Source organism: Saccopteryx leptura, chromosome 9, assembly GCF_036850995.1.
Source record: "Saccopteryx leptura isolate mSacLep1 chromosome 9, mSacLep1_pri_phased_curated, whole genome shotgun sequence".
Taxonomy (NCBI): domain Eukaryota; kingdom Metazoa; phylum Chordata; class Mammalia; order Chiroptera; family Emballonuridae; genus Saccopteryx; species Saccopteryx leptura.
The window spans coordinates 90,504,058-90,527,342 of NC_089511.1; the positions used below are offsets into that span (position 1 = coordinate 90,504,058).

A 23,285-nucleotide genomic window follows, 5' to 3' on the forward strand; every position below is an offset into this window, starting at 1 on the left:
GAACCAGGGGTAGGAGCCCTGCTCAAGAAGCCTGCCATGTAGTGAGAGAGGGGATGCAGACATGAGAGACTGCTAATACACACTCACACATGCGCACACGTATACACATTTTCCCAAGCATGTGATCACACTCAGATTCAGACAAGGGCCATTACTGCCCCACGACCTTGACTTCATCTCCCACCCGTGGATGTATATGTGCAGACTTCTGACAAGCAAGCCCACTGTTACAGCGTTGCCGCCAGGCAGCTGCAGAAATGCTGTGGTCCTGTTGTCTGCAGCTCAGTCCTCTGCCCCCTGCTGCTGCCCAGAGTGGAAGCTGTACCAACTGCAGGTGGGCTCCTCCTCAGGATGGGAGGCACATCTACCTGCCCTTCCCCAGACTCAATGTTTAGTCTCATAGTATTTTACTCTGGTCAAAAATAAAGCCCAGTTAGCACGTCAGATCCCTTTTGAAGAGCAAAAGCATCTCTTCCTGGCATGACTAATCAAAAATGTGCCTCAGTGGTCTCCCCAGGGACCATCAGCCTGCCGCTCTGGCCTGGCTACCTATAGGAGCTCTGCCTTCTCCTCCTGCCATTAAGCAGCCTATAGTGGACTGTCCTTGACACCTCTGTGCTCATGGACTTTGGACACACCCATTGCTTTCTGCCATCTCCAACTGGTCACCCAGCAGTGGACAGAGCAGCTGGTGGGGGGTGTGTGTCTTCGTGTGGCAATGTGAGGGGAGGCTGGCTGCATGGAAGCAGTTTCCATTCTAGCTCCTTATGCCTTAACTCTCTCAATGGTTCCCCCAGAAAACATCACCAGTTGTCTAACTTTGTGTCTCCCAGAACCTTAGTGACTCTTCATTAGATGAGTGATTGAACCATCTTGGGCCCATCTGCAGCGGTGCGGTGCTTAGGTGGAATGTTGAGATAGGGAGTGGTTGAGAAAAGAGGGTGCTAGCCCTGGCCAGATAGCTTGGTTGGTTGGAGTGTCATCCTGAAGGACAGAGGTTGCCGGTTCGATTCCCGGTCAGGGCACATACAGGAAAGTTCAATGTTCCTGTCTCTCTATAGCTCTCTTCCTGCCAATCAAAAAAAAAAAAAAAAAAAAAAAAAAAGGAAAAAAAAAGAGAGAGGAAAAAGAAAAGAAAAAAAAAGGGGGTGCATTGCTTCTGCCTTAAACACAATAAAGTGAACTAAGGATGCACAGCTCACTGAGCCCCTCAGCTGTCCAGTCAGGGGACACTTCTGTCTCTTCAGAACACTTGGGAGCAAAGGGATAACCTTGATGCTAGAGCAACCTGAACCTGTCACCACATTCCTGGTCCTGGGGTTGACATGAAGACTGTCACAGTGAGAATATTTTGGGGGCACATCCCCAAAAGAGGAAATTGGCAGAGGGTTACTGTGACTTATCTGCTCTCATATTTCTTAAGAAGAAGTCAAGTTGATCATAAAATACCACTTCCTGAAACGACTCATGTTAGTATTGTATACTCCATGTGAAATAGGATTCCTTACTATTGGGGTAAGCGTGTGTATTTTTTAGTTACTTTTCTTGAAATTTAGGCCTCATCCTAGGGTTCTGCCCATCCAGTCAAGACAATTGCTCTTCACAGAAAAGCTTGTGTTATGTTTGGAAAGTGAAGGAAGAAGACTACAGAACTTCCATGGTGTCTTTCAGATCTGAGAGACTATGACTGGGTGACAGAAAGACTGTGATTTTGAGCCATCTCTGATACATATGAGTTCTCATGTCACAGGGAAAGAAGCATGTTAATCAGTTCTCTTAGGGTAAAGGGACTTTACCATGCTCTAACCTTAATGACCAGTCTGTTCCAAGGAACATTGTCATTTCCTGAAAATAGTTTTGATTCTCCATCTAGATAATGACACCTCAGCCACCACATGGACTGAAGAGAGTAGATGAAATACCCACATAAAGCACAGGGTGAGGGTGTGTGCTTGCTATGTTCCTCAAGTTCTGGAGACTGGAGGTGTGGGTGGAGCGCAGAGTGCATTCCTAGCAGCTGTGGCTAATGCAATGCTGTGAGAATACTCCAGCTCCCAGAACCCTCCTGGGCATACCCAAGAAGGGAGCTCGCCCACTATAAGGAAGTGACTTAGCGCCAACCACGCAGCTCCCTGATCTTTTCAGCCATTGACTATGAAGAACACACTGTAACATCCTACTGGCTGAACCCATGTATATAAGCTAGCTTACTTCCTGAATAAAGTGGATCTGCGTCACTGAACCTGGTCCCCGGAGTTGGGTCTTTGCGTCTTCATCGTCCTCACCCCCTGCAGGACTTGTCCACAACTGGCGCCCAACGTGGGGCAGGGACCTAACTGGCAACCAAGGGACGGGTGAGTGACCCTCTGCAATGGGAAACCTTCTCCCTTACTCTTGAGCCCTGAAGGCTTGAGCCCTGCATGCCTTATTGCAGAGCAGGCGAGTTGAAGTTTGTGAAAAGGATCTCTGTACTTACTGGGAGATCCTCTCAATCCCTGGCTTGAGGACGCGCCACTCTGGGACCTGGATACTTGGGCCTGAGCTCTCCGAAGTGTTCATTCGGCAAAGGTGCATGGGGGACAAACCTTCCCTCTTGGCCTCACTCCAGCCTTATTGGCAATACACGCCTGCTTGACCGGTGCTCCTGCTGGGGACCCTCCACCAGTGCCAAAGATATTGCAGACTGCCTCTCTCTCTGGGGAGCCCCTACCTCCCTATTTGCCCCCCTCCACTGAGGAGAAAAGTAGTTTATCCTCCAAGTTTGACAAAATCGCGGCTGAGCGTGCAGAAACGAAACCAACCGAATTGCTAACTGCGCCATCAGCTCTGCTGCTGGAAAAAGAGGAAGTCTCTACTTCCATATTCCCTGCTGGGGCTCAATGCCCCACCCCAGCCTCTCAGATGCCATTTTCTACCCCAGCTTTAACTCCAACACGTGTTCCTGCTGCAGACCCATGGGCCAGCCTGTACGCCCCCATGTGTCTTTTTTCTTTCTGTCTGTCTGTCTTGTCTACTTTTCTGTATCTCTCGCACTCTCTCTCCCCCACCCCTCATTGGTATCCAGCATCTACCCCTCTTCCACACAGCATGCTTGCGCTTACAGATGCCAGCCGGTCCTATTGTGGAATAGTGTTCAAAGCACAAACGGAAGGCACTAAATTCCACAAATTTAGTTATGAGGGATCTGTACAAGTAGGTGAGATACCAGCCATTTACTTTGTGCTACACCTTTGGCAACATGGCCCCCTAACATTTTTTCAGATAGTGCTTATGCAGGACAAACAGTCAAATGCCTTGCCCATTCCACCTTCCAGCCCAAGCAGACATTACTAGATAGGTAAGCTTAAAGAACTGTTAGAGGAGCATCAACACCCTTCGTATATTCAGCACCTTTGCTCCCATTTTGGCTTCCTTGGCCCCCTAGCGGCAGGCAACACACAAGTTGATTGTCTAGTTTTAACAGTCTCCCCTATTGAGCAAGCCAGACAACTTCATACCCGGTTTCATATGTCTGCTGCCCATTCTCTCAAACCTCTCTTTCTCCATCTCACTCACGCAACCTGCAAACACCTTGTTCGCATATGTAAATAGTGCGGGCCCTTACTACCCTTAGGCCCCCTACAACCACAGGGTGTCAACCCTCGAGGCTTACAGCCTAATGCTGTGTGGCAAATAGATGTCACTCATGTCCCCCAATTTGGTAAACTCCGCTACGTACACATAGCAGTAGACACCTTCTCCGGAGCCTCTCGGCCACGGCCCTAGCAGGAGAAAAACTACACATGCAATTCGTGCCCTTTGAAAGGCCATGCTTTGCCTTGGTGTACCTTGAGAAATTAAAACTGACAATGGGCCCTGTTATACCAGAAGCCAATTTAAAGCCTTTTGTTCCCAATGGCAAATCACACACCGCCTTGGCATTCCTTATAATCCCCAAGGACAAGCCATTGTAGAACAGCAACACAAAGACATCAAGCTTCAAATTCAAAAAGAAAGAGGAGATATGCCCCGGGCATCTCCTGGAGAAGTGCTCTTCAGTGCTGTATTCACTCTCAATTATTTAACTTTTGATTCTGAAGGAGTAACTCCCGCTTACAAACATGGGGAGGCCTTTGTAGCCAACCGACCCCTTTACCGTTGGTATGCTGGAAGGACCCAGCCACAGCTTAGTGGTAGGGACCACACCCTCTTCTAACACAAGGGAGAGGTTATGCTTGTGTTTTTCCAGAAAATAGCCCACATCCAATTTGGATCCCAGGAAGAAACATATGGCCACTCCTGGTGTCCCAAGATGACCCCACCAACAACACCTCCAACACCTGCGAACCCTCCGGTTCAGGAGATGGCCAGCCTCAGCCTTGAATGACCACTTGGAGGAGGTCCTCACTCTGTTCCTCCTCATGTGTGCCATTATCACAGCAAACTCCCAGGCGCAAGGAGATCCTCACGTCTGGGCGGCTGTTCCCCACTCTGGCATAACTATGCCTGTTGAAGTTAATAGCCCACAGTTTCCAGCAGTATATTCCAGTAACTGCTCCCTTAGTCTCCCTTGTGACAATAGTGGCCAGGAATCCCAACAGTGGAACAGCACTATAATGGGGTAACCTCAGTGACCCAGTGCTACTTAAGTTTAATAACACCATCCCCCCTCCCCCCCCCGGAGGGATGAGTCCTCCTTTGAAATCATACTATGGGGGACTTTGCTGAAAATGATACTACCAACCAAGGCTCAGTACTTGGCCTACAAGCCCTCCTGCCCCTAGCTACCAACAACTGGGCCCACCCCACTAACCTTGCCTTCCCAGGGTTGACACTCCCAGAGAAGGAATTTCCTGGAGAGACTGCCCCATTGCATCTGGCCTGGATGCACAGACCATCAACCTCGGAGTTTGGCATCAGAAGCTGAGAGACAGAATGCAACCATATGCAGTACTCAGCCTGCAGCAAGCCATTCGTTCTGTATTTGGACACTGGGACCTTTGTGGGAAGAGGGTGTGCATGGACCTACGTCCATTTTTTGCAATCAAAATGGAACTGTGTTTAACGGCACCTGGAAGGTCTCTGTAACACAATGGGAGAGAAATGACATCCCGACCCCTAGGAGGAATCCCCTGTTTAAGACCCCCGTTCTATTTCCTAACTAGTCAAACATTACAGAAGCTGCCTCATTGTTTAATCCAGCTAATCTATTAGCATATAGTATAATAGGTATTATTGTTGTTTTAGTTCTATTAGGGTTCTGTTGCATAATGCGTAGTGTTCAGAAGCTACAACAACAGCAAGCTGTCATTCATCAAGTCCAATTGGCTTTAATTAAAAGAGAAGGGGGAGATGTGGGTGGAGCACAGAGCACATTCCTAGCAGCTGTGGCTGATGCAATGCTGTGAGAATACTCCAGCTCCCAGAAGCCTCCTGGGCATACCCAGGAAGGAAGCTCGCCCACTATAAGGAAGTGACTCAGCGCCAACCATGCAGCTCCCTGATCTTTTCAGCCATTGGCTATGAAGGACACATTGTAACACCCTATTGGCTGAACCCATGTATATAAGCTAGCTTACTTCCTGAATAAAGTGGATCTGCGTCACTGAACCTGGTCCCCAGAGTTGGGTCTTTGCGTCTTCGTCGTCCTCACCCCCGGCAGGACTTGTCCACAGGAGGCCTTTTAGAAAGAGGCCCTCTGAGGAGACCTGGGGTCATGGAGAGTTCTTAGACTCTGGGGCCCAAAAGACCTGAGTTCAAATTCTTTACCAGCCTACACATAGCTGGAGAACTGGCCAGTGGGACCTTTCTCCTATGCAAAATTGGTATCTCCCAGGGCTATCAGGAGGCTAGAGATCATAAAGAAAGTCCTAGCTAATGAGCTGCTTTCCCATGACTCATTTCTCAAGAGCAGGAAGGAATATTTGTATTGTTATCAAGTCACGTTTATATTGAACATGCACTGTGGAGCAGGGCACTCTTATAAGTATTTGAGCTTAAATAACTCTGAGTTAGACATGATCATGCCCTACTCTGTAGCTAAGGGACTGGGGTGCAGCCCAGCGGGCAACACAGAGAATCAGGATGGGGCTGAAATTTGAATCCAGGGCCTCTTGTGTCTAGAATTTACATTCTAATAATAACATGACATGGTCACCAGAACATGTGGCAATGCCTGAAATGACTTCAAAATTATGCACTTGCTATTTGCACTATACTCACATGAAGGGCCTACCTCCTGGTGTGATTTTACATTTCCACTGTGACATGCTTCTTTAGCTTTCCTTCAGTTTAAAGATGGCTGATTCCAGTAGGAACTAGACCAGATGGTGCTCATGCCACCTCCTTTTATAAAGGAGGGGCCTCCCCCAGCATTCACACTCAGATGCCTGCTGGGCTGGGCTTTCCTCCTGGCCCAGGACAAACCAGGGTCTGGAGAGAGTTGATGGTGTCTCAGCCTCAGGCTTCCAAGAGATAGTCTCTGCTCCACACTCATCCACACTCGCCCCCCTGGGATCCTAGCAGAGCAGGGATTCATGTGTGCACAGTGTGTCACCCAGAATAGAGAGTGCTGTGCTAAACGCATAGCTCATCACTAGAAAATCTAGTCCTTAGAGAGACTTGGGCAAACGACCCTCCAATTCTTAAAAGCAGCTGTGACCCTCCTGTGATAGACTGCAAACATCTCCCTAATTCTTCACCCTTCCCCAGCATCTTTGAGAAAGACATGTGGCCCTGTCAGTGCCGCGGTGGCCCAGCTGGTGGCCCGCAACATCACATATCTGATAATGTGAACGAAGCCATCCTTGCCAGTCAGCTGACAGTGGAAGATGACGCAAGCCCAGGAGATGACTCACAGACTTATCAGCAACAGTAATTTCTCACCATTTGAAGCCGTTGTTTTACACTGGCTTGATACACTGTAGTAGCTCACCCCACTCCCAAATATTTATAACAAACTGGCCTAGCCAGGCCTATTTGGTTCTGTCTTTCCTGTGTCCTGAATTCAGCCCAAGAGCTCAGCGTGCAGACTCTTCTGTTCTGAATCCAGCCCAGGAGCCCAGGATGAATGGACATTGACAAGAAACAGACAAGGTTTGAACCCTGACATGCCCAGTCTTGGTCTCTCCAAGCCCCATCAGGACTTATGACACCTACCCTGCCTCCAGAGCTGTTGTGAAGACCGGTGAAAAATAGCTGAGTTTCTAAATGGTCCCAAACCTGAGCAGGTTTTCAGTAAATGGTGGCTGCTAGAAGGTGCTACATTGACATTTGTTAAGCTTTTACTTTTAGACTTGAAGCTTTGCTTGATGGCAACATGAGTGGGACTTCATGGAAGGAGACAGATATTTGAACCCTTCCACTCTGTGCGTATTGCTAATAACCAATGCTATACAAAGCCATGAGTGCTGGGAAGGACCCCATGTGGGAGCAGCCCAGCCCCCGTCTCTGAGACCACTGCGTGGAGGGTGTGTGCAAAGCCATGAGTGCTGGGAAGGACCCCATGTGGGAGCAGCCCAGCCCCAGTCTCTGAGACCACTGCGTGGAGGGTGTGTGCAAAGCCATGAGTGCTGGGAAGGACCCCATGTGGGAGCAGCCCAGCCCCAGTCTCTGAGACCACTGCGTGAAGGGTGTGTGCAAAGCCATGAGTGCTGGGAAGGACCCCATGTGGGAGCAGCCCAGCCCCAGTCTCTGAGACCACTGCGTGAAGGGTGTGTGCAAAGCCATGAGTGCTGGGAAGGACCCCATGTGGGAGCAGCCCAGCCCCAGTCTCTGAGACCACTGCGTGGAGGGTGTGTGCAAAGCCATGAGTGCTGGGAAGGACCCCATGTGGGAGCAGCCCAGCCCCCGTCTCTGAGACCACTGCGTGGAGGGTGTGTGCAAAGCCATGAGTGCTGGGAAGGACCCCATGTGGGAGCAGCCCAGCCCCAGTCTCTGAGACCACTGCGTGGAGGGTGTGTGCAAAGCCATGAGTGCTGGGAAGGACCCCATGTGGGAGCAGCCCAGCCCCCGTCTCTAAGACCACTGCGTGGAGGGTGTGTGCAAAGCCATGAGTGCTGGGAAGGACCCCATGTGGGAGCAGCCCAGCCCCCGTCTCTGAGACCACTGCGTGGAGGGTGTGTGACAGGAGGTGTGTGTGCCCTGGCTCCTAGCACAGGGCTCCTAAAATTCTTGGAATTTCCTGAGTAAAAGGAGCATTTCTTTTGTTATTCATAACAAGCCCCTCTCAGCCAGACCTGATTTGTGCTGCCGAGGTCAGCAGGCCTCCAGAGGCTTCAGGACAAAGGGTGGGCTCCAGAAAGACAGAGGCCTGATTGGAGGGCTGGAGATTTCAGCTGCTGCCTGCAATCCCACCCTGCGCTTCCACAGAGGAGAGAAGATTGGAGGTTGACATCCCATCCCTCAGTCATCAATGACCAATGATTTGACCAACTGTGCCTACACAGGGAGACCTCCATGAAGACCTTGAATGAGGAGACTCAGAAAGCTTTGGGTTGGAGAGCAGGTGAAGGTGTTCGGGGCAGGGGGAAGCACCGAACAGAGCGTGGGAGCTCCCCAGCCTTCTCTTCCATCATATCCACCCCTTACCTGGCCCTAGGCATCTCTCCATTTGGCTGTTCCTGAGTTGTATCCTTTATAATAAAGCAGTAATACTAAGTAAAGTGTTTTCCTGAATTCTGTGAGCTGTCCTAGTAAATTATCAAAACTGTGAAGGGAAGAGTCATGAGCACCTGTGAGTTTGTTTGTAGTCAAGTGGGACAGAAATGCAGGTGCCTTGGGAATTCCATTTGCAACTGACATATGAAGTAGGCCAGTCTTGTGGGACTAATATCTGTGGGGCCTGTCCTCATTCTGGATGGTTAGAGTCAGAATTAAATTGAAATAAATTGCTGGATATTCACTTGGTGTCAGAGAATTAGAGAGGGTAAGACAGATGGCCAAGGCTGTCTGTCCGCCCTCTAGTGTCGAGCCCTCACGGGCAAGGCCTGTCACATTCCCTTCTGGGTCGTGGGAAAGAGCAGGGGACAAGGCACTGCTCAGGTCCTGCTCTGTCCTAGTGCAGGGCAGTGAGGAGCAGCTCGGCCTGTGCTCATGCTATCTTATTCCTCTTTCCAAATTTTCAATTTTGGATTTCAGTGTTTGTTGTTATTCCAAGGGATTGATGAAATATTCTAACCCTAAAATTTTGTGTGCACACTGTGATGGCCTAAGGGCAGGACTGGGCATTTTGGTTTCGGTTCCTGCCAACAGTGTGCCTGGATGAAGAAGGGTGGAGAGCTTCATCAGGCGGTACTCGACTCCACAAGCCACAGGGTCTGGGTCTAGGGCTGTCTCAGCCCAAAAGAAGGGACACCCTTGTCATTTTCAGAAAGGCACTGTCTAGACTCAGGGTCTTGACCCTACACTGTGGGCCTCCAGGAGAAACCAGCCCAAGGGAAAAGCTAATACATTGTACTCTGGGATCCAAAGAAAGCAGGGGTGACGGCCAGAGGTGGTGGCATGGGCTCTGACATCAGGCCTCTCGCTCTTCCTCCCAGCCTTGTTTGTGACAGTAAAAATCCAGAGACGACCTTCATGAGGCTCCTGTGCCAGCCAGATATCTCCAGGACTCTGCTGATAGACAGCCCTCAGCCCCCACCTCCACTGGAGATTTCCTCACTTAAAGCATGTTCCCTTCCCTGGGGAGGCTTTCTTGCCTCCACTTAGCACAGCTCTGTAAGCCCAGCCTAGCCTCAGCTGAGTGCAGAATTGAGTGAGGTCATGGTGGTGCCTGCATCACAGTTCAGGTTCCCCCCCTTCTTCAGTCCTGCTTCCTCACTCTCAACAGGTGTCAGTGCCTGGTACTTATACTGTGCTAGTCTCCATCTCTGAGTGAGCTTTCCAGGGGACCTGGTCTTCAACACACCTAAAGGCCCATCTACCAGATATTGTAAAATAACACAGGAGAAGGACCATCTGCTTCTTCCCCTGTCCCTCTCACCCTTCTCTCCCTCTTCCCCTCCCACAGACAGTGGTTTGATTGGTTCAAGCATGGCCCTAAGCACTGAGGATAGCTCCATTGGAGCGCATCAGCCTCAGGCACTAAAAATAGCTGGGTACTCAGGCATCAACCCCAGATGGGGTTGCCAGGTGGATCCCGGTTGGGATGCGTGTAGGAGTCTGTCTCACTGTTTCCCCTCCTCTCACCTAAAAAAAATTAATAAAAGTTCTCTACTACATAGTTATTAATTGTGGAAAATTCTTCGCCATTATTACTTCAAATATTTCTTCTGATCTTTTCTCTCTTTCTTCTCTTCCTGGTATTCCAATCATGCATTTATTAAAACTTTTAGAATTATCTCACAGTTCTTGGGTAATCTGTTCTGCTTTTTTGTTCTTTTTTTCTCTTGCATTTCAGTTTGGGATCTCCAAGCTCTGGCTTCTCTCCTTAGCTGTGTTCGGGTGACAATGAACCCTCCAAAGGCGTTCTTTAATTTTGTTAAATTGTGTCTGATTTCTTACATTTTCTTTCAATTTTTTTTCTTAACATTTCCCTCTCTCTGTTTCCATTAGCCATCTGTTCTTGCATGTTATCTATTTTTTCTGTTAGAGTCCTTAACACACTAATCATAGTTATCTTAAACTCTCTATCTGATAATTGCAAGATCCCTGTTATATCTGCACTTGGTTCTGATGCTTAACTAGTGTAGGCTGGAGATATTATCTCCCTTCCCCAGGTCAAGTTTGGCTCTAATATCCCAGCAAGTTAGGCTCTGGTTAACTACTTTCCCCTGAGGATAGACCTGGTTAAATTAAACAGAGCTCTCTGATTTATTTCAAAATTGTACCTTTTCCCCTCCCCCTGCAGGAAGCAGGAGGGGCTTTTTCGCTGATATTTACTATGGGAAGCTGGTTGAGCTCCTGGACGTAAATCTCACAATATCATAGGGACCACCCTGTAACTGGATCCTGGAGTTTTTCTTAGCATCATGCACGCTGAGCCTTCAGCAGGTCGTCACTGACAGCTCAGATGTCCTTCCCCCTGGTGGTTCCCATTTGCGAGTCTCTGCTCCAGCATATCCTGACTCCCTGGACTCACCTATCTCTCCTGTTTTGGGGGCAGTGGTTTGTCCTGCTTCTTCCCCTCTCTTAGGGATCCTAGAAGAGTTGTTGATTTTTTTAGTCTGGTTCAGCTCTGCTTGTTAAGACAGAGGAGTGACTTCTAAACTTCTTATACGCAGAGTTGTCTAGTGCTAAGTTTACCTCTTACGTTATGTTTTTCTTGCTATTTACCACGTTTCCTAACTTTTCACTGGGAGCCATACAGAATGTATTGGGTAAAAGAAACAAAGGGAAATGAGTCTTAGTTTGAGGCTTTATGTTACTCTGGCTAGGAGCTGTTCTATGCTGTGTTTATTGTATCTGTAGGTAATAGAGGCTTCCATTTTCTCCAGTGTCCTTGTTTATTTTACTTGTTTTCCCTTCTCTGTTGTCTTTGGGTTTCCCTGACAACTCTTTGATTACAGTCTGCACCCTGCAGCTGTAGTCAGTTATACTAGAGCCTGGCTGACTGTTGGGGTGTTAAGGTGTGAAGAGGGGGATGAATTTTGTTGTTTTATGATCAGTTATCACTCCCTCCCTGGGCTATGACCTTTGGAGTATCACACAGCTTCTTCTTTCCCCTCCTCTTAAGTGAGAGAGAGGTCTAGACTAGAGGGTGTGGAGTTTGCTACCTTCCCTTCCGCCAGGTAGCTTAGGCTCTGGTAACTTGTGTTACTTGGAGAGCAGGACTGGGTTATGGAGAAAACTCTGATCCTGTTTCAGAATTGTTACTTTTACTCACCTCCACCCCCCCCAAAAAAAAACCCAAAAACTCATGGGGATTTTTCTTGATTCTTTATCTTGAGAATCTGGCGTTCTTGGAGGGAAACCCCATTAGAGTGTGGGGACCTTCCCTCTGAAACTTGGCCCCGGGAGTTTCTCCCAGGCCAGCTAATCACACTCAGCCTCTGGCAAGTAGTCAATTTATCATTTAAATTTTTTTTGTTTTGTTTGTTTGTTTGTTTTACCAGTTTGTGGCTCCAATGGCTTATGCTTCAGGTAAATTGATCCTGACCATTATTTCTGAATTTCTCTGTCTCTATATTTGTGGTGGTGGTTTGCCCTGAGACCTCAATTCTCTAATGGTTCTAGTAAAAGTCACCGATTTTAAATTTGCTTAGCTTTTTCCTTGTTGTAAGGATGGGAAGTGACAATTTTTAAGCTTTGTACATGTCACAGGCAGAATCAGAAGTGGGGGAAGGGTTTTAAATTTTTGTAACTTCTGCATAATGACCATTCTTATTCAAACAACTCCTACTGCCCTTCCTGCCCCCACCCCTGGAAGATCTTGACTGAACCCCCAAGGGCCCATGAACTTCAGAGAGGTCTCTGTTAGACGATAACAGGTGATGAATGTGAGCTCTAGTTTTGTTACCTGCTGCATCCCCAGTGCCTAGAACAGCACCTGGAATGACACATGTGTGTAAGTGACTGAATCAATATTCCAACTTTCATTAGGGAATCAGGGATCAACTTCCCAGGCCAGGCCAACTTCAGTGACTCCAGCTAACTTTCATCCCTATGACATCCTGCCTTCCTCTGGGACCCTCAGTTGGCTGGTCTTGGGTTTGCCTTTCCTGGACACTGGAGGAGGAAGACTGGGTGCCTGGCTCCGAGGGCAGGGACCTTGCATCCCGTCATTCCACTTTCTTTTCAAAGAAGTTCCCAAAGGCAAAGTTTCACAGCCAGAGGTGACCAGGATCCACAATTTGTCTGGGAGAGAATTTCTGTTCTCTCAGGAATAAGCCTGTGTCTTTCCTTGGATTCTGGTTTTATTGGACTGCAATCCTTATGGCAGTCCTGTAAGATACAGCCTGTCATGACCTTCCTCTCATAGTGAGGAACCTGATGCAGAGATACTGGTATATCACTTGACTAAGACCAGCGAGTGAGTAAGTGGAACTAAGTTCTGTACCCAGGCCTGGCTTTCTCTAAAGAATATTCTTACCTTTTTTTTTTCAGAGCTGACAAGATGATGTCAGCAGCAGCATGGGGAGGGGCGAGTGACCTTCACTGTGTACTCTAAAGTTGACAGGGATACGATCATGCTATAGGGCTAAGAGGAAGAGAGAGCAGAGCTCGGGGCAGAGGAGAGGGCACATTTCTTAACTGAACACTGAGCTGAACTCACCTTCAGAATTCCCTGACTTGTGGATGGTGTTTAGGGCAGGTATCTGAAAGTCATCATCACGGGCATCTATGTCCCCATTTTCATCCTCACCCTCCTCCCAGGCCACCAGGATGGCTGCTTCCTTCCACCCTCATTTCTAGGGTAACTGGCTGGTGGTCTTACCTGCCAGCTATTTAACATGTGGAGAGAAGCTAGTTTGCACCACTATCCACGCCATTCTGTGGGGAACCTGATGGATACATTCCAGATTCTGCTGGAGGAGTGGATGGCTATGGCCGAGGGGTATGGCCGATGTCCTTAAAGGCAGAGGTCCAGCTGCTAGTGAGCAGGAGAGATGGGTAGACCTGGGTCCTGCCTCTGCTGCTCAATAGCCAGTTTCCTTTGGGCATTACCGAACTTCCTGAACCTTAGCTTCCTTATCTGGCCAACAGGGAGAGCCCTTCAACCCCACAGAGCTGGGGCAACTCTAAATGAGACAGCACGGGGGTTGCACAGAGTGCAGGAGGGCTGTGAGTCCTCTCTGCGGTTTGCCATTTCGCAACCATTCTCAGCAACATCACTTCTCCTCAACAGGCAGGAACAGAGATCACCATAGGAAAATGGTTCCCCACGGAAAGCCCCTGACTCAGCCCCTGTTTGGTTCAGGCGTTGAGGGTGGGTATGTTTGGGTTTCTGCTTGGCTCCAGGAGGACACTGTGTCTGGCGGAGCTTCTGTCTAGACACTAGGTGAGGGTTCTGCTCAGCCTGTGCCTGGCCCCCTTCTCCCTGAGCCACAGAGGTCTCAGGGCTAACAGCTCAGAACCCAGGAAAGCAAGCAGGCTTGCCCCATGCCACAGGCTGAATTGCGTCCCCTAAATTCAGATGTTGAAGTCCTACCCTAAGTACCTCAGAATGTGACTGTATTTGGACCCAGTCTTGAAAGAGGTAACTAAGTTAAAGTGAAGTCATTAGGGTGGTTGCTCATTCAACATGACAAGCATCCTTATAACAAGAGGAGATTAGGACACAGGCACGCACAGAAGAAAGGCCACGTGAGGACACAGGGAGGAGATGCCCATTTACAAGCCAAAGGGACAGGCCTCAGAAGGAACCAACATTGCTGAGACCTTGATCTCAGACTTCCAGCTTTCAGAATTATAAGAAAATAAGTTTAAGCCACTCAGTGGTACTTGGCTATGGCAGCATGAGCAGTCTAACACACGTGACCTTCCTCCTCACTGTGATGGAGGGAATGAATGCCAGCTCCCATGGAGCCCTCAGAGGCAGGGACCCTTAGGACCACTATGAAGTGGGATGCTTTATTTTGTTGCTGATCCCCTCTGTCTCTCATTGCCCCCACCTCCATCCCGGCTCCCCTACACTGAGTTTCTCAGGACCTTGACTCCATGTGTCCTCATGCCTGTCCTGCTCACACACTCCCCAGTATGGGAAGAGAGAAGTATTGGGGTGTGGGCTGTAGCTGGTAACACAGCTCTGGGTGCCTCACGTCCCCTCCCCACGTTCGGCTCTGATTTCAGTCACAGGATAATAAGGAGTTCCCACTCCCTGATGGGTTCCCACTTCAGGCTCTCAGCTTTAAGGGATTTCTCTGAAGCCTCTGTGCACATGAACAGAGTCTGGAAGTGTAGAGCATCCACACCCATGGGGGCTGCCCTCCACCAAGGGAGAGGGAAGCAGGGGAACATCACAGCCTCTATCCTTCCTGGATGACCAGGGGCCATTTCACACTCTTCTCAGAGCTCTTGAGAAGTCAGTCTGTCCAGCAGTGACCTGGACAATGCCTCTTGTGCTGGCCTATTTCCTTGCCTATCTCACTCTCCTGCCCCTTCATTTTGGCTTTCTGGCATCACCTCCTATATAAACTGCCCAAGCCCTTATCTTAGTCTCTGCTTTTGGGGAACCCAAGCTTGAACAAGTTTCACCACTTCCTGGCTGGGAAGCAAGAGAGAATGATCTCAGTTTGCTCATCTGTAAAATGGGGACATTAATGTCTCACAGGCTGGGTACAGAAGTTAAATGAGACCACTATGTTGAAGTGAGTTATAACCTGTGCAAGATGATCTCAGTGCTATTATTTATTATTATTATTATTAGTTAGGTGATAGTTTTAGGTCCTTCCTTTTCATTAAGAGAGAAGAGATAAACAAAATAGAGTCAAAAAAGAAAAAACAATACAAACAACAATAAAACCAAGAGCTGGTTCTTTGAAAAGTTAAACAAGATGGAAAAACCTTTAAGCAGACTTATCCAGAAAAAAAAGAGGACCCAAATAAATAAAATCAGAAATGAAGTAAAAGTAATAACTGACACCAAAGAAATACCAGGGATTGTTAGAAAATATTATGAACAACAAAATACCAACAAATTGGACAATTTGGATAAAATGGATAAATTCCTAGAAACATGTAATCTTCTAAAACTGAATCAAGAAAAATCAGAGAATTTGAAAAGACAGATTATAACTAGTGAAATTAAAGCAGTAATAATTAATAATACTAATAAAAAGCTCCCAACAAACACAAATTTCAAAAAGAAATTAATCCCTATCCTTCTCAAATTATTCCAAAATTTCAAGAAGAGGGAAGACTCCTAGCATTATCTTAATTCCAGAACCAAATAAAGATACTACAAAGAAAAAAAATTATAGGTCAATATCCCCGATGAAGACAGATTTTAAAATCCTCAGCAAAAAATTAGCAAACTGGATCCAGCAATAAATTACAAAGTCATACACCATGATGCAGTGAGATTTATTCTGGGGATGCACGGTTGGTACAATATCTGCAAATCAATAAACATGATATATCATATAACCAAAACAAAGGATAAAAATCACATGATCATATCAACAGATACAGAGAAGCATTTGATAAAATCTAACCCCCATTTATAGTAAAAACTCTGAGCAAAGCGGGAATAGAAGGAACATACCTTAACATAATAAAGCTTATATATGACAAACCCACAGCCAACATTATACTCAATGAGTAAAAACTACAATCATTTTTCTTAAGGTCAGGAGTAAGATAAGATGTCTGCTATCACCTCTCTTATTCAATATAGTACTAAAGTCCTAGCCACAGCAATCTGACAAGAAGAATAAATAAAATACATCAAAATTGGAAAGAAAAGTAAAACTGTCATTATTTGCAGATGACATGATACTCCATATAGAGGACTCTAAAGTTTCCACCAAAAACTACTAGAACTGATAAATAAATTTAGTAAAGCAGGATACAAAATAACTATCCAAAAATTAGTTGCATTTTTATACACTAATGATGAAATATCAGAAAGGGAAACTGAGAAAACAGTCTTATTCACAAATGCTTCAAAAAGAATAAAATATCTAGGAATAAATTTAACCAAGGCTGTAAAAGACCTGTATTCAGAAAATTACATGACACTGAAGCAAGAACATAAAGAAGATAGAAATATGTGGAAGTATATACCATGTTCATGGATAACAAGAATTAACATCATTAAAATGTCCATGTTATCCAAGGCAATCAATAGAGTCAAGATAACAATGATATATTTCACAAGACTAGAACAAATATTCCAAAATTTTATATGAAACCACATAGATCCTGAATAGCCACAGCAAACATGAAATAGAAGAACAAAGTTGGAGGAATCACACTATTTGTTATCAAATTATACAACAAGGCCATAGTAATCAGAACAGCAGATACTGACATAAAAACAGACATATAGATCAATGGAACAGAATAGAGAGCCCAGAAATCAACTCATGCCAATTTGGTCAGTTAATATTTGACAAAGGAGGCAAGAATGTACAACAGGATAAAGAGAGTTTATTCGAACATGGTGTTGGGAAAATAGGATAGATATGTGCAGACTTGGGGGGAAGAATGAACATACACTATGGTGTTGTAGAATTGGGCACCTGAGACCTGTATAATTATGTCAATCAGTGTCACCCTAATGTATTAAGCTTTTAAAAAAAGACAGAAAATGCACAGTTTTTAAACAAAAATTATAAGATACATAAAGGAACAGGGAAGTGTGACCCATACTTTGGAAAAGTCAATAGAAACTCACTGAGTATTTCCATATTTTGTATTTAGCACACATATACTCTAACATCTATGTAAATATGTTTAAATAATAAAGAAAACATGTTTAAAGAATTTAAATAATGCATGATGATAATGTATCAACAAATAAAGAATCTCAATAAGATATAAAATGTTTTTCAAAATGAAAATTATTTAATAAGTCTGATAACTGAAATGAAAAATTTACTACCAGGGCTCAACAGAATATTTGATACATCAAAGAAAGAATATGTGAACTTGAAGATAGAGGTACAGTATAAAAATGATCCACTCTGAAAAACATAGAGAAACTCAGAACAAATCAATTGAAGAAAAAAGAACGCTTCTCAGAGATGTGTAAAGCAACATTAAGCATTCAAATATATGTGTAATGCAAGTCCTAGGAGGAGACAAGCGAAGGAAAGAGACAGAAAAGTTACATGAAAAAACAGTGGCTTAAAACTTTCCAAATTTGTTAAAATAGTATTAGTTTTCACAGGCAACAAGTAACAAGTTAAAAAAAAATCCAAGTAGGACAAATACGAGATCTACACTTCAACATATTAGAGCAAAACTGTTAAAGAGAAAGAACAAATCTTGAAAGAGACAAGAGAAAAATGACTCGTTGTATAGAGGGGAACATCAGCATGATGGACAGCTGACTTCTCGTCTGAAACCGCGGAGGCTGGAAGTAGAACGACATGTTCAGAGTGATGGAAGAAAAACAAACACTGTTGTTCGAGAATTCTATGTCCACATTGCTATTTAAAAAAAATACAAGCAAATAAAACATTTCCAGATGTGTAAAGACAGAGAATTCCTTGCTGGCAGATATGCCCTATAAGAATCACTAAAGGAAGTTCTCCTGGGCAACAGGAAATGAAACCGGGAAGTAAGGAGCAAAGTCCACAGGAAGAAATGAAGCACACAGGAAATGACAAATATGCAGGTTAATATGAAAGACCCTGTAAATACAGTTATGCATAATTTAATGATGAGATACATTCTGAGAAATGTGTCATTGGGAGATGCTGTCATTGCGCAAATATCCTAATGTACACTGACACCTACCTAGATAGTACATGGCATGGCCTATTGTTTCTAGGCTACAAGCCCGTTTAGCATGTTCCTGTACTAAATACTACAACTGTAACACAATGGTAAATACTTATGTATCTAAACATAGAAAGGGCATGGTAAGACTACAGAATAAGAGATTAAAAAATGGTACATTGGTGATAGGACACTTACTGTGAATGAGCTAATAGGACTGGAAATTGCTCTGGGTGAGTCACTGAGTGGTGAGTGAATGTCAAGGCCGAGGACATTACTGTGCATGACTATGGACTTTACAAACACTGTATGCCAGGATCATCACAATAGCAGAGTGAGTAATGCACTCTGCTATTATGTTATGATGGCTACTGTATCGCTAAGAGATAGGAACTTTTCACCTCATTAAAATTTTTTGAGCCCTGGCCTATTGGCTCAGGGGATAGAATGTTGGCCTGGCCTGAGGATGTCCTGGGTTTGATCCAGTCAGGGCACACATGAGAAGTGACCATCTGCTTCTCTCCCTTTTCCTCTTCCCCTTCTCTCTCTCTTCCCTTCTCACAGCCAGTGGCTTCATTTGGTTTGAGTATGACCACGGAGCTAAAAATAGCTTGGTTGATTTGAACATTGGCTTTGGACAGTGTCTTTGGTTGGATCCCGGTCAGGGCACATGTGGAAGTCTGTCTACTATTGTATAAACAGTTTGTCATTCAAACATACAATAGTTTTGCAGTACATGACTGTATTTATTCTCACTTGTTCTCTTACTATATGTTAAAGACATAAATGTGTATAAACCAACTATTATAACAGTATGTAATGTTTTGGAGTTTATAATATACAGATATAATATGTACATAATGATAACACAAAGGAGGAGGAAGAAAATAAAACTACCTTGGAGCAAAGTTTCTGTTTTTACTGGAATTAAGTATTAATATGAAGAAGATTAAGATGAAATACATATTGTAATCCTGAAAGGAAACAATAATTAACACAAAAATATGGTAAAATACAATAAAAGTTAAATGGTGTACTAGAAAATATCTATCTAATACAAAGAAGACAGTAAAGAAGGAACAGAGACACAAAAACAGAGGCAACACATAGAAAACAAATTATAAAATGGTAAATGTAAATCTAACCATATCAATAATTATATTAAATATCAATGATCTCAATCTCTAATCAAAAGACAAAGATTGTCTGCATGAAATAGCAAGATTCAATTATATGCTAAGAGACTATAGTTTCCTATTTTCATACTCTGGCCTCCCTACCTCCCTACCTGGATTCCTGTGGTGACCTCCATTCCTGCCATCCACAGCAGGGAAGGAGGGCTTATGTTCTGGAGAAAGGCCACGTGAACAAAGCCATCAAGTTGGAAAAGCATGATGGAGGAGGATGCCCTTTCCAAGCTGTCCTCCGGCCCTGGTTCTGAAGGTCAGTTTGTGGGCCAGGATGGTGGGGACCTATAAAAATAGCTGGATTCAGAGCTACCTTCTTCACTTTGGACACTGTTCCAGGTGTGGGCAGAGACCACCATCTTTGCACAATGACTCATGGTGGAGAGTGCCCAGGAGGGTCAGCCCAGGGGGAAGCCACCAGGCCATAGGAGAAAGTCAGGCAGGCTAGAGAGCAGAAGTTTGGAAAGTTGGTGAGTAGAGAGGCCACAGCTGGTTGTAAAGGGCAGGAGAATGTCACAGAGAAAGCCTACAAGGGCTGGAGCCCAGCATGTTCATGTCTGGGGGCACGTTTCAGCACAAGGCTCCCACACAAAAGACCCAGACTGCACTGGCAGGCCGCGGGCTTCCTGCTGCAAGGCAGGTCCTGGGTTTGGCAACACTGCGGGCAAAGGAAAGGGAAGTATGGCAGCACAACTTAATCACGGAGAGTTTTCTATTTGCCCTAATTCCCCGAACATTTCAGTTAAAAACAAGCTCAAGTTCCCTGATAATCTTCTCCACAATTTATGAAGTGAGAAAGAGAGAGATAGAGAGAGGAGAGGGAAGAGCAGAGGAAGGGAAGTAGGGGGAAGAGAGAGAGAGAGAGAGAGAGAGAGAGAGATGAAGAGATAGAGAGAAAGGGGGGGTGAAGGAGGGAGAAAATACAAGAAGGGTGGATCCAGAGAGACTAAGGAGGGGAGAAGGAGCTGCTTCTCCTGTGCTGACAGGCCCTCCTTTTCTTCCAAATGGCATTGCTGATCCTTTCTCACAAAGCTGTCAAGCTGTTTGTGGTGCATGTTAGAGTGTGGATGAACCTTTAAGATATTACTCTAAGTCAAAGAAGGCTGTCACAAAAAGACACATGTCGTATGATTCTATTTATACAAACTACCTAAGATAGGTAAGTCCATAGAGTTAGAAAGATTGGCAGAGGCCCTGGCCGGTTGGCTCAGCGGTAGAGCGTTGGCCTGGCGTGCGGGGGACCCAGGTTCGATTCCCGGCTAGGGCACATAGGAGAAGCGCTCATTTGCTTCCCCCCCCTCCTCCTTCTTCTCTGTCTCTCTCTTCCCCTCCCGCAGCCAAGGTTCCATTGGAGCAAAGATGGCCCGGGCGCTGGGGATGGCTCCTTGGCCTCTGCCCCAGGCGCTAGAGTGGCTCTGGTCGCGGCAGAGCCATGTCCAGGAGGGGCAGAGCATCGCCCCCTGGTGGGCAGAGCATCGCCCCCTGGTGGGCAGAGCTTTGCCCCTGGTGGGCGTGCCGGGTGGATCCCGGTCGGGCGCATGCGGGAGTCTGTCTGACTGTCTCTCCCCGTTTCCAGCTTCAGAAAAATACAAAAAAAAAAAAAAGATTGGCAGAGGCCACAGCTGGGAGAAGGGGAGGGGGTTTTCTTTGGGGTGATGAAAACATTTGGAACTGGAGAGAGCTGGTGGTTTACAATTCTGTGTGCGTATGAATTACCACTGAATTAACTTTACTTCAAATGGTTAATTTTGTTATGGGAATTTTATGGTAATAAGAATCAACCCAATCAAATACTTAAACTTGGGTTTAAGTACTGCAATATCTCTTTTGTCTTTTTCTTAAGTGGTTAGCATCTGTACCCTGAAGCCAGGAGGCATGAAAATCTGCTGGTTAGAAACTTCCACAAAAGCAAGTGAGTTTTCCTTTAAACCCAGATGATGCTACAAACCCAGCTCAGAGGATAACACCTAGAGATTTTACAGACCCACAATGCATCAGTACTGAAAAGACTTAAAGGCCAGTCTCGGCTTTTCCCCACCCCCTCTTGCAGAAGGGAGGCCAGAGAGCTTACACACCCTGGAAGGGCCCTGCTGCCAGTGTCCAGCCAGAGTCGGATCCAGGCCACCTGGCCTGTGAACCCAGAGCCTCACTCCTTTCCACTATAAATCACTGGCCCAGACAAAGGCTGCTATTTGCAGTCTGAGACCACTCTTCGTGTCCTGGGCTCACTCTGGTGGGTCCTGGCCTTGGCTGAATATGAGGTTCATCTGGAAATTAAAAGGATTTGCTGATATCTGGGACCTGCCCCAGATTGATTAAACCCAAGTATTTAGTATTTAAACATACCTGGGGATTTGGAAAAGCTCCTTCATGATTCTAAAGCACAGCTAGGTTGAGGACCATTGAATTCATTTCTCCCACTAGTGTCTGGGATTTCCATCATCACCAGAAGGATCCCAGCTCCACAGAACATGAAACATATTGTACAATCTCCCAGCCAACACCTGTGTCACCTCGCCAGCCTGTGCCTATGTGATCAACCAGCCAGCGCCAACCTGCATGTGATCTACCCAGAGGGTTGTTACTACCTCAGCACGATGCTGGGGGTACTGATCCAGTCTCACTATTTCTGCATGAATTGCCTGGCTGTCTTATCTCCCAGGAGGGCACAGAACAGCCTTAGGAAGTACAGCGTTCTCCAAAAAGAGCTTGCCTTATGCACCTGCTGTCTATGGGCACAGGACCCCTTATAGACTCTGAATGTCCTCAGAGCCCTGAGTTACTGGAGCCCACGCTTCCAACAATCATGGTCACATGGAAGGCTCTGTTTTTCAGGCAGAGATGGAACAGCTCCCTGGTTTGGGACCGAGGACTGTACCATTGGCCAGTACCCTGACCACCCACGCTCCTGGGTGCCCTTAGCCCACAAAACTAAGACAGCTCCTTTAGGGAACCTCTGGTGCCCCCCCCCCCAAGTGAGAAGCCAAGAAACAAAGGTAACCACACTCTACACAGAATAAAATAAAGTTCTTACCAAGATATCTGGCTGCAGATGTTCTCCTTCTGCTGGAAGCCGTTGGCAGCATAATGAAGCTGGGAATCTATGTGCAAACTCCTTGAGCATCGTTTTTATAAAGAACCAACCACATCCTCAAGCAGACAAGCTAATTCCTGTTTTCCAGTAACAGGAGATTAGCATTTATAGAAAGAAATGCATTTAGAATGCCTTTTATCTGGTGTTTTCTTGGATTTCAAGCAAGAAGCCTCACTGAGAGGAATCAGCCCTTTCAACGGGAGTGCACCCAGGCTCTTGAAAGTGCCCAGGCCAGTCACGGGGCCTCTGGGTATCAGTTCCTCAAATCTGGGAAATGGGAACAATGGCAGTGACCTTTCAGAACAAATGGAGGGTCAAAGAGACAGTGGGGATGAACCAGCACAACCTTCACACGTCAGATGCTGGGATCAACCTTTTCAATCTGCAGGCCTGGTGTTAGGAGCACTGTGTTCCAGCGAGCCTCGCGAATGGGCATGGACAGCAATACCCAAGCCTGTGGCATGACTTCCCGATGCCAGGCACTGCCCTCTGCTGGTGTGCGTGGCTGTCCCGTGTGTGGGGAGACTAGGGACACTGTCCCCACCTCCCCGTGCAGAGACAGAGCTAAGGCAGCAGCACCCCGTGCAGCCCCTTACCCTGGTCCACTGGCTGCTCGTGGCTCAGCCTCTTGTTCCACCTCTGGAAATTCAGCATCATTATTGCACATTTACAGTTGTGGAGAGTTGAAAAGGAAAATC

General features: G+C 46.2%; 1 protein-coding gene across 2 annotated transcripts in view; it reads right to left on the bottom strand.

Moving 5' to 3' along the window:
- The window catches only part of ARHGAP22 (Rho GTPase activating protein 22), a 215,139-nt gene extending 192,360 nt beyond the window's left edge, over positions 1–22,779 (bottom strand). For both annotated transcript variants that reach the window (XM_066349404.1, XM_066349402.1), the window contains exon 1: positions 22,528–22,779. In XM_066349404.1, coding sequence (XP_066205501.1) covers positions 22,528–22,579 — 52 coding nt within the window. In that variant the 5' untranslated portion in view covers positions 22,580–22,779. The remainder of the gene's footprint in view (positions 1–22,527) is intronic.
- Positions 22,780–23,285: the final 506 nt, after the last annotated feature.